The sequence below is a fragment of the Magnolia sinica genome, chromosome 8, assembly GCF_029962835.1.
Source record: "Magnolia sinica isolate HGM2019 chromosome 8, MsV1, whole genome shotgun sequence".
NCBI classification, from domain to species: Eukaryota; Viridiplantae; Streptophyta; class Magnoliopsida; order Magnoliales; family Magnoliaceae; genus Magnolia; species Magnolia sinica.
This window is the reverse complement of record NC_080580.1, coordinates 77,981,504-77,993,391: the sequence shown is the minus strand read 5'-3', so window position 1 is coordinate 77,993,391 and position 11,888 is coordinate 77,981,504. Positions and strand designations below refer to the sequence as shown.

The 11,888-nt window shown below is 36.7% G+C and overlaps 1 protein-coding gene across 1 annotated transcript; it reads right to left on the bottom strand.

Moving 5' to 3' along the window:
* Positions 1-9,728: 9,728 nt before the first annotated feature.
* Positions 9,729-10,545, bottom strand: LOC131254070 (polypyrimidine tract-binding protein homolog 3-like). The gene is made up of 3 exons (XM_058255101.1): positions 10,465-10,545; positions 10,298-10,369; positions 9,729-10,186 (listed from the first exon to the last, which is right to left on the bottom strand). Exons 1-3 carry the CDS (start codon positions 10,519-10,521, stop codon positions 10,055-10,057), a joined length of 261 nt encoding a protein of 86 aa, XP_058111084.1. The 5' UTR covers positions 10,522-10,545; the 3' UTR covers positions 9,729-10,054.
* Positions 10,546-11,888: the final 1,343 nt, after the last annotated feature.

Sequence of the window (11,888 nt, the reverse complement as noted above, 5' to 3'; positions counted from 1 at the left end):
GTGAAATCGGGCAGATTCAAGGAATAGGATTAGATGTCTATGTCGAAAATGCAACGACATGATATATAAGACTTTAGACAAAGTAGATGATGATTTGTTCATAGTTGGGATTGACCAGGGTTACACTTGATAGATCCATCATGGTGAAGATATGACCCATAGAGTTGAGGCCAATGAAGTCCTTGCTGACCCAATTGTGCCAGATGACGAGGATGAAGCCGTTGATGAAATGCAAGATATTATCGGGGATATTTTTAGGGTAACAGCTGTGGATACTGATTTTGCGGTGACAAGTAGTAGCCACAATAATCCCCCAATGGGTGATGTCGAATCAGAAAAGTTTAGTAGGTTGCTGAGGGATGCGCAACGTCCACTTTATCCGGGATGTGAGAACTTCTCTAAGTTGAATTTTCTTACAAAGTTACTTCATTTGAAGACAATAAATCGTTGAAGTAACAAATTGTTCGATATGTTGCTTGAGTTGTTGAAAGAAGCATTACCAAATGGTGAGACATTGCCTAAGTTTCATTACAAGGCAAAATCCTTGATGCGAGACTTAGGCCTTGGTTACAAACTCATATATGTATGTATAAATGATTGTTTATTATATTGGAAAGAGCATAGAAAGGTTGAAGAGTGTTAAGAATGTTGAGAGTCTAGGTGGAAGTATGACAAAGCCAGGCATAAGAAAATCCTGCAAAAGGTGTTTAGGTACTTCCCATTGAAACCTAGATTGCAAAGATTATTTATGTCTCGTAAAATGACTGACGATATGAGGTGGCATAAGGAGAAACGTGTTTATGATGATAATACACTGAGGCACCCTATGGACTCTGAAGCCTAGAAAAATTTTGACAAGCAACATGATTGGTTTGTAGAGGATTCTCGTAATGTTCGACTAGGTCTTGCAAGTGATGATTTTAATCCATTTGGTAATATGAGTAGCTCGTATAGTATGTGGCCAATAGTACTTATGCCTTACAATTTACCTCCTTAGTTGTGTATGAAGGAGCCATTTTTCATGATGTCATTGCTTATTCCTTGACCCAAGCCACCTGAAAATGACATTGATATGTATTTATGACCGTTAGTAAATGAGTTAAATGAGTTGTGGAGTCAAGGTGTACAAACACATGACACATTTGCAGGACAGACATTTCGATTGCATGCTGCGGTCTTGTGGACAATAAATGACTTTTCCGCGTATGGAAATTTGTCTGGGTGGAGCACGAAGGGTAAGTTGGCTTGTCCTACATGTGGTATTGAGACTTATTCATTGTCATTGAAGCGTGGTAGAAAAATGTGTTATATGGGCTATCATTGCTTCCTTCCGAGCGATCATAGTTGGCGCAGGAAGACGATGATCTTTGATGACAAACAAGATCATAGGTCACCCCTGAAAGAGTTATTTGGAGAAGATGTGATACAGCAACTAAGTAACATTGGAGAAGTTAGATTTGGTAAGGCATCACACTTGAAGAAGAGGAAACGTACAGTATTAGACTATAACTGGAGGAAGAAGAGCATTTTTATTTAATTACCCTATTGGAGTGATCTGAAATTGTGACACAACTTGGATGTCATGCATATTGAGAAAAATATATGTGACAATGTCTTTGGAACATTGATGAACATAGAGAAGAAAACAAAAGACAGTTTCAATGCTTGATTGGATCTACAAGCAATGGGTTTAAGGAAAGAGTTGCACCTGCAACTACATGAAAATTCGTATACTATACCAGTAGCCTGCTACACGTTGACAAAACTAGAGAGAAGCGTTTATGTAAATGGTTGAGATCGGTGAAGTTTTTCGATGGGTATGCGTCAAACATATCTCGGCGTATAAACGTTACGGACTGTAAGGTAACAGGAATGAAAAGTCATAATTGTCATGTCCTTCTGCAACGCCTACTACCGGTTGCGATTCGTGGATTCTTGAGCAAGGATATCAGTGCAGTGCTGATTAAGTTGGAGATATTCTTTAAGGATTTGTGTTCAAAATCGTTGAATGTATATGTTATTAAACGACTGGAGAGGGACATTGCCATAATCCTTTGCAAACTCGAATGTATTCTCACTACCAAAAAAACGGGCAAAGGCTACGGATTTAATCCGTAGCCATAGGCCTAAGGCTACGGATTAAGTCCGTAGCTAGTCCGTAACACGACCGTCGTCATAGGTGCCATAACGATAGGTCTGGAACCTATGGCTACGGATTAAATCCGTAGCCATAGACCTATGGCTACGAATTAAATCCGTAGCCTTTTCCCCTGTAGCAAAAAAATAAACAACTATAGATATTATTTGTAGCTGAAAGTCCATAGCAATAGGCCAAAATTTAAAAGGCTACACATATCTGATTATTGGCTACGGATTTAATCCCTAGCTATATGTTAAATAGCTACAGATATAATCCATAACAATTATATCTGTAGCAAAAACTTCAAACAACTACGGATATTATTTGTAGCTGAAAGTCCGTAGCAATATGCCAAAATTAAAAAGGCTACACCTGTCTGACTAGTGGCTACGGTCAGTATCCGTAGCTATTTTGTACATTGAAAAATTAAATCACCTGTTCATTCAATTACCACCTGTTCATTCAAATACCACCTGTACAATCATTCATTCATTCAATTACAATCATTCATTCATTCAATTACAATTACAATCCTTCATTCATTCAATTACAATTACAATCCTTCGTTCAATTAATTACAATTACAATCAATTACAGTTACAAATACAATAATGCTGAAAATACAAATCTTTGGCTTCATTAAATAAATGTGCTCGACTTCACCGAATTTCAGCAGCTTCGTATATTCCATCATCCTACAAACAGTCATGTCATTCATAAATTAGAATGCCCATTAGAGAAAAGAAAGACAGTGAAAGAAGTGCATCACGTATAACCACTTTTTTTTTCTTAATGAATTAAAAAAAAAACTCAAAGAGGAATGAAATTGACACAAAAGAAATGGTCTCACCATATGATTATAGGTTTAGGTTTGGTTTAGGTTTAGGTTATAGGTTTAGGTTAAGGTTAGGCTATAGGTTATAATTAAGTTTAGGTTATAGGTTAAGGTTTAGGTTATAAGTTTTGGTTTAGGTTTAGGTTAAGGTTTAGGTTATAGGTTATAGCTTTTGGGAACTTGATTACAGGTTAAGGTTTAGGTTTAGGAAATCGGGTTCGGGTTTGGGATCGGGTTTAGGTTTGGGCTTTCAAGTTTAGGTTTAGGTTAGGGAGTTGAGATTAGGATGAGGTGTAGGTTTGGGTATAGGGATAGGTCAAGGTTTAGGTTAGGTTATATGTTATAAGTATAGGTTTAGGTTAGGTTATAGGGATAGGTTTAGGTTATAGGTCAAGGTTTAGGGATTTGATTTTAGGCTATAGGTTTAGGATTAGGTCTAGGTTGAGGTTTAGGGAATTGAGTTTAGGTTATAGGTTTAGGTTTAGGTAATAGGTTTTGGGATTTGAGAATAGTTTTAGGTTATAAGTATAGGTTTAGGTTAGGTTATAGGTTAAGGTTTTGGGATTTGAGTTTAGGTTATAGGTTTAGGATTAGGTCTAGGTTGAGGTTTAGGGAATTGAGTTTAGGTTATAGGTTTAGGTTTAGGTTTAGGTTAAGGTTTAGGGAATTGAGTTTAGGTTATAGGTTTAGGTTTAAGTTTAGGTAATAGGTTTTGGGATTTGGGAATAGTTTTAGGTTATAAGTATAGGTTTAGGTTAGGTTATAGGTTAACGTTTTGGGATTTGAGTTTAGGTTATAGGTTTAGGATTAGGTCAAGGTTGAGGTTTAGGGAATTGAGTTTAGGTTATAGGTTTAGGTTTAGGTTTAGGTTTAGGTTGAGGTTTGGGTTTTGGGATTTGAGAATGGGTTCGGGTTTAGGTTATAGGTTTTGGTTTTGGTTTAGGGAATAGGTTTTGGGATTTGGAAATAGTTTTAGGTTTTAAGTATAAGTTTAGGTTAGGTTATAGGTTAAGGTTTAGGGATTTGAGTTTAGGCTATAGGTTTAGGTTTAGGTCTAGGTTGAGGTTTAGAGAATTGAGTTTAGGTTATAGGTTTAGGTTTAGGTTTAGGTTTAGGTAATAGGTTTTGGGATTTGGGAATAGTTTTATGTTATAAGTATAGGATTAGGTGAGGTTATATGTTTCGGGTTATGTATTTGAGTTTAGGCTATAGGTTTAGGATTAGGTCTAGGTTGAGGTTTAGGGAATTGAGTTTAGGTTATAGGTTTAGGTTTAGGTTTAGGTTGAGGTTTAGGGAATTGAGTTTAGGTTATAGGTTTAGGTTTAGTTTTAGGTTTAGGTAATAGGTTTTGGGATTTGGGAATAGTTTTAGGTTATAAGTATAGGTTTAGGTTAGGTTATAGGTTAAGGTTTTGGGATTTGAGTTTAGGCTATATGTTTAGGTTTAGGTCTAGGTCTAGGTTAAGGTTTAGGGATTTGAGTTTAGGCTATAGGTTTAGGTTTAGGTCTAGGTTGAGATTAGGTTATAGGTTTAGGTTTAGGTGTCAGTTTGGGTTTAGGGGATTTGAGAATGGGTTCGGGTTTAGGTTATAGGTTTTGGTTTTGGTTTAGGTTATAGGTCTTGGGATTTGATAATGGGTTCAGGTTTAGGTTATAGGTTTTGGATTTGAGAATCGGTTTAGGTAATAGGTTTTGGGATTTGGGAATAGTTTTAGGTTATAAGTATAGGTTTAGGTTAGGTTATAGGTCAAGGTTTAGGGATTTGAGTTTAGGCTATAGGTTTAGGATTAGGTCTAGGTTGAGGTTTAGGGAATTGAGTTTAGGTTATAGGTTTAGGTTGAGGTTTAGGGAATTGAGTTTAGGTTATAGGTTTAGGTTTAGGTTTAGGTTTAGGTAATAGGTTTTGGGATTTGGGAATAGTTTTAGGTTATAAGTATAGGTTTAGGTTAGGTTATAGGTTAAGGTTTTGGGATTTGAGTTTAGGTTATAGGTTTAGGATTAGGTCAAGGTTGAGGTTTAGGGAAGCGAGTTTAGGTTATAGTTTATGTTTAGGTTGAGGTTTGGGTTTTGGGATTTGAGAATGGGTTCGGGTTTAGGTTATAGATTTTGGTTTTGGTTTAGGGAATATGTTTTGGGATTTGGGAATAGTTTTAGGTTTTAAGTATAAGTTTAGGTTAGGTTATAGGTTAAGGTTTAGGGATTTGAGTTTAGGCTATAGGTTTAGGTTTAGGTCTAGGTTGAGGTTTAGGGATTTGAGTTTAGGTTATAGGTTTAGGTTATAGGTTTAGGTTTAGGTAATAGGTTTTGGGATTTGGGAATAGTTTTAGGTTATAAGTATAGGTTTAGGTTAGGTTATAGGTTAAGGTTTTGGAATTTGAGTTTAGGCTATAGGTTTAGGTTTAGGTCTAGGTCTAGGTTAAGGTTTAGGGATTTGAGTTTAGGCTATAGGTTTAGGTTTACGTCTAGGTTGAGGTTAGGTTATAGGTTTAGGTTTACGTTAAGGTTTAGGAGTTGGTTTGGGTTTTGGGGATTTGAGAATGGGTTCGGGTTTAGGTTATAGGTTTTGGTTTTGGTTTGGGATTTGATAATCGGTTCAGGTTTAGGTTATAGGTTATGGATTTGAGAATGGGTTTAGGTAATAGGATTTGGGATTTGGGAATAGTTTTAGGTTATAAGTATAGGTTTAGGTTAGGTTATAGGTCAAGGTTTAGGGATTTGAGTTTAAGCTATAGGTTTAGGATTAGGTCTAGGTTGAGGTTTAGGGATTTGAGTTTAGGCTATAGGTTTAGGTTTAGGTTTAGGTTGAGGTTTGGGTTTTGGGATTTGAGAATGGGTTCGGGTTTAGGTTATAGGTTTTGGTTTTGGTTTAGGGAATAGGTTTTGGGATTTGGGAATAGTTTTAGGTTTTAAGTATAAGTTTAGGTTAAGTTATAGGTTAAGGTTTAGGGATTTGAGTTTAGGCTATAGGTTTAGGTTTAGGTCTAGGTTGAGGTTTAGGGAATTGAGTTTAGGTTATAGGTTTAGGTTTAGTTTTAGGTTTAGGTAATAGGTTTTGGGATTTGGGAATAGTTTTAGGTTATAAGTATAGGTTTAGGTTAGGTTATAGGTCAAGGTTTAGGGATTTGAGTTTAGGCTATAGGTTTAGGATTAGGTCTAGGTTGAGGTTTAGGGAATTGAGTTTAGGTTATAGGTTTAGGTTTAAGTTTAGGTTGAGGTTTAGGGAATTGAGTTTAGGTTATAGGTTTAGGTTTAGGTTTAGGTGTCAGTTTGGGTTTTGGGGATTTGAGAATGGGTTCGGGTTTAGGTTATAGGTTTTGGTTTTGGTTTAGGGAATAGGTTTTGGGATTTGGGAATAGTTTTAGGTTTTAAGTATAAGTTTAGGTTAGGTTATAGGTTAAGGTTTAGGGATTTGAGTTTAGGCTATAGGTTTAGGTTTAGGTCTAGGTTGAGGTTTAGGGAATTGAGTTTAGGTTATAGGTTTAGGTTTAGGTTTAGGTTTAGGTAATAGGTTTTGGGATTTGGGAATAGTTTTAGGTTATAAGTATAGGTTTAGGTTAGGTTATAGGTCAAGGTTTAGGGATTTGAGTTTAGGCTATAGGTTTAGGATTAGGTCTAGGTTGAGGTTTAGGGAATTGAGTTTAGGTTATAGGCTTAGGTTTAAGTTTAGGTTGAGGTTTAGGGAATTGAGTTTAGGTTATAGGTTTAGGTTTAGGTTTAGGTTTAGGTAATAGGTTTTGGGATTTGGGAATAGTTTTAGGTTATAAGTATAGGTTTAGGTTAGGTTATAGGTTAAGGTTTTGGGATTTGAGTTTAGGCTATAGGTTTAAGTTTACGTCTAGGTCTAGGTTAAGGTTTAGGGATTTGAGTTTAGGCTATAGGTTTAGGTTTACGTCTAGGTTGAGGTTAGGTTATAGGTTTAGGTTTAGGTATCGGTTTGGGTTTTGGGGATTTGAGAATGGGTTCGGGTTTAGGTTATAGGTTTTGGTTATGGTTTAGGTTATAGGTCTTGGGATTTGATAATAGGTTCAGGTTTAGGTTATAGGTTTTGGATTTGAGAATGGGTTTAGGTAATAGGTTTTGGGGTTATAAGTATAGGTTTAGGTTAGGTTATAGGTCAAGGTTTAGGGTTTTCAAGTTTAGGTATAGGTTTAGGTTAGGGAGTTAAGATTAGGATTAGGTGTAGGTTTAAGTTTAGGGAATTGAGAATACATTTAGGTTATCGGTTTAGGTTTAGGTTTTAGGTTAAGGTTATATGTTCAGGTTTAGGTTATAGGTTTAAGTTAAGGTTGAGGTTTTGGGTCATAGGTTAAGGTTTTAGGTCATGGGTTTTGGTTTAGGTTATAGGTTATAGGTATAAGTTAAGGTTTAGGTTTAGGTTTAGGTTTAGGTTTAGGTTATAAGACATAGGTTTAGGGAATTGAGAATAGGTTAAGGTTTACGTTTAGGAAATCGGGTTTGGGTTCGGGATGGGGTTTATGTTTGGGTTTTCAAGTTTAGGTATAGGTTTAGGTTAGGGAGTTAAGATTAGGATTAGGTGTTGGTTTAAGTTTAGGGAATTGAGAATACATTTAGGTTATGGGTTTAGGTTTAGGTTTTAGGTTTTAGGTTAAGGTTATATGTTCAGGTTTAGGTTATAGGTTTAAGTTAAGGTTGAGGTTTAGGTTATAGGTTAAGGTTTTAGGTCATGGGTTTTGGTTTAGGTTATAGGTTATAGGTATAAGTTAAGGTTTAGGTTTAGGTTTAGGTTATAAGACATAGGTTTAGGGAATTGAGAATAGGTTAAGGTTTAGGTTTAGGAAATCGGGTTTGGGTTCGAGATGGGGTTTATGTTTGGGTTTTCAAGTTTAGGTATAGGTTTAGGTTAGGGAGTTTAGGTTAAGGGTATGGTCCCTGCAAAGCAAATACAGATATAAATACGGCCATCCGACATAAATACCAGGCCCCTCCAATGCCGTCCATAAAAAATGGATAGCTTCATCATGGTCATAATAGCGGTTCCCTCTTTCCAGGGAACCCCGCTCTTCCGAATAGCTCCGACGCACATCCGGGTCTGCTCCATTAATTTTGATCAAATACATAAACATGGCCTGTCCAAATGGTCAGGCCCCTCCAATGCTGTCCATAGGAAATGGACAGCTTCATCATGGTCATAACAGCGGTTCCCACCTTCCAGGGACCCCCGCTCATCCGGATAGCTCCGACGCACATCCGGGTCTGCTCCATTAATTTTGAGCAAATTTAATGGAGCAAATACGTAACCACTTGGTCCCAAATACTTACTTTATATAAGAAAATCTCCTCTGTTTTCTCAAATTTTTCATTTCGATCTTTTTTAGCCCAAATCCATGTTAATGCATGAGAATCATGCATAAACATGGATTTTAAGCAAAATACATGAGGAAAATTACAACATAGATATCATGCACACGATATCACATAATGTATTGTTTGATGAACTACACATGTGCATTCTTGACAAGAGACGTACCAGATGCTTGAATCTGAAATATGCAGCTCCAACCCTCCCACATGCAACATTCACCTGAAAGAATGCGCATAACCGTCATGCTTGAGTAATCAATACAGGAATGTACAACTTCCACCTGTACTTTAAAGCAAATAGCACCCTGCCAAATTAAATGCTTCTTGGAAGTTGAAGTTATTAGAGATCCATATACTTTAAAGGTATTAATAGATAACACCAAATCTGGTCACTGTTGACATTTTTAGAAGCATCGCCTCCTCAAGATTCAACAATGACCCAACATCGCCTGGTGCACATTTAGTTTATTAAACTCCATGGTATTGATGCAAAGATATTGTTGGTTTACAATAAGAAAGAGGAAATGAAAAACTGGCATTTACCTTATCATCTTTTAAGTGCGAATCAAGCCAATTCCCTTTTGAAGCTTTAGACTGTGACAATGACTCGGTTGGGCTTAACAACCACCTTGCATTGCTCAGGCACAATCTCCTTGTTCAACTTCAGTATGGCACAATGGTAATTCTTCCCTTGAATGCCATGGAATTTAATATCAACAAACATTGGCTTGAAAACAGTTTCCACCTTCTCTTGCTCCACACCCTCTAAGGAAACATAAATCTTAAAGGAAAAAAAATAACGAAAAACAAAAATCAACTTTTACATTTAATTTCTATCAACCACAAACTCATCTTCCGCATAAGTAAAAGCTCTGATGAAATTCTAAAGACAAGATGGCAATATGTTCATTGCCAAAAAAAGGAAGGTCAAATACAAAATAAAGGAAAATGGAAAGCCTAAGATTCATCTTGAGCTCACCATTGTTAGCTTACAGAATTCCCTTCGGTAGTCAGCTTGGAGAAAATTTAAAGGAAACCCATTGTTTTAAAGTGTGAAAAAGGCTTTAAATATTTGTTTCTTTAGCAATTGAAGTGCATTGTAAGATTCTAGATCTTAGGAGAGTTGTTGTCATGCCAGTATCTTGAGGATATGTACGATCAAGTGCTAGGTGACTGGTGTCTTATGGATAGATGGGGGAAGAAATGGACCAAAATCTTTTCACAGAAAGATGCACAAAAGGTTAAAATGGATATCACTGATGAAAACAATCTTAACCATTTGATCGGTGGCCTATAAACTGAAACTAGATAAACAGGTCAAAGCAAATGCACTCAATTTGAATAATGTGACAAAATGAGGCAAGTTTCAAAGGCTGAATTTCCACCAAACAACATTGCACCACTGGTAAAGTTTCAAAGGCAAGAAACAGATGAGAGTTAGAGTCATGACTCCAATACTGCTTCAAACTGGATGAAGGAAAAACCACATTGAAAGCGACTCCAATACTGATTCCAAGCATAGGCATCGGTTGGAAAAGCAATGCCAAGTCGTTGTCTATGAAGGGCATATCTAGAGTGGGATGCCTTAGCTTAAGATTGTAGTAGACAGTTGAGGCTACTACTCCCATGATCATACATGTTCAAACAGAGGCTAGGACCCCAACACTTGCATTAGGCAGTTCAACAAATATCTCCAGCCTGAAATTTGGATTGAAAGATCTTCCATCTATTTTTTATGGTCCATTTAGGACTGGTTACCTAGAATGGCTCAAGCAACAAACAAATGAAACACCTATACAAAAACCCAGTACAATTAGGTCCATTGGGGACTGAGTACCTAAAACCGGTTGCATTGACGACAGAAGCCATGTCTTGCATCTGAAGAAGAGGCTGACAAATTGGCTGATATAGATCAAACAACTAAATGCAGGCAGTCTAGGAGCATAAGCATGCATGTAATAACTATAGAGTTCCAAACAACTAGGACCCCAGAAAGAAAACCTGATCTTTGGCACGTAACATCACAAGCTTAGTGACAACTCCAAAAGGATGCACTAGCTGAAGCAGATCACTCTGAAAAACAGAAACAGGTACAAAGGCAACAACTGTGAAGACAAATTGCAATTAGAGTTTCAACGCTCAAAATACAAAGAGATGGTTTGAAATACCTCAGATATTTCATGGCCAACGTTTCGGACATGAATAAGCTTAGAAGGCTCTGTCATCTTAGCAGATCTCTGCAGCAAGCAAAATGGTAGAGAATCCAGGAATTTCACTATTTACTATTTACATATAGGTAAAATATAGTTGAATTCAATGTAAAGAAAAACAATCACTACCAATTCATGTCATTTACTTCAACATATAAAGTTAGGGGAAAAAACCAGTAATCTTTATAGATGAGGGCCATGTAAGCCCAACTTTCATTGATCCAGACCGTACATATGGTGGTAACTAGACACTCTAGATCTAGACCGCTGCTAGAAACTAGACACTCTACCCACAGAAGATTCCAGCCAATCCATGTCCATGGAGAGACCTTTTGAATTAATGAACAATCAAAACTTTCAATTAAGGGAATCGCAAATTAGGTGGCATGGCATGCAACATGGTTATTACATGCCATCTCACAAAGACTACAAAAAAGGGTGGGCTAAATCAGATGATCCCAGCCCTTTGAGTGTGGGTTTATTTTCTCACCACCATCTGTTTTTACATATCATAGATAATTAGCATCATCAAAACCAACAACATATAAGTATACATGTTATCAAATGTACAGTAAGATCTAATCACTTTAAGACCCGACTGAACATCGAATCTAAGTTCTTGAGTTTTTGAACATGTCAGAGTTTCTCTGATGGCAGCTCACTATTAGGATTTTATAATGAGGATGGTGTTAGTAGCTTCCATTGGCCTTCCATGTATACTGAACAGTCCCATAAAGTGGCACACATGAAGAAGATGAGATCTGTACACCATGCATCTAGTGGCCCTGTTATGGATGGTATGATGGACCATACAAAAATCACATTGCACCAGACAATACAAACTACTAATTGCTAAATTACATTAACCAATAGATTAACCTTTTGACACTGTGTCAAAAAGGGAAACTCTGTAGCCTAATCCAGATAAAGCAATCCAAGAGATACTGAATCAATGAAAAAAGAAATCCAAACTCACTTGGCTTGTAGATGTTTATAGAACGACACACTTCCCCTTCCTTCATGAGTCAAGATCAACATTGGCACCATCTTCCTCAGCTTCATCTTCTAGGTCATTTCCAAGATGTAAAAAAGTCAATGAATAACCATTAAAATGCTTCATCTTCTAGGTTCATTTCCTGCAACATCCTTTTGATTATAAAAATCATTAATTAGAAATGGAACCAATTCTCTGCAAAGACAAAGGTTAACATAGATTCTCTTGAACCATTTAAGCAACACTTCAAATACATGAATACTCCAGCTCCAGCTTCTTGGCATTCATGATGCATTACATTCCCCAATAAAGGTGCCTAAACTAGCTAACAAATCAAATATTTAAAAAAGATTGCTTCTGGATGAAAAATTGCATGTGGAATCATGAA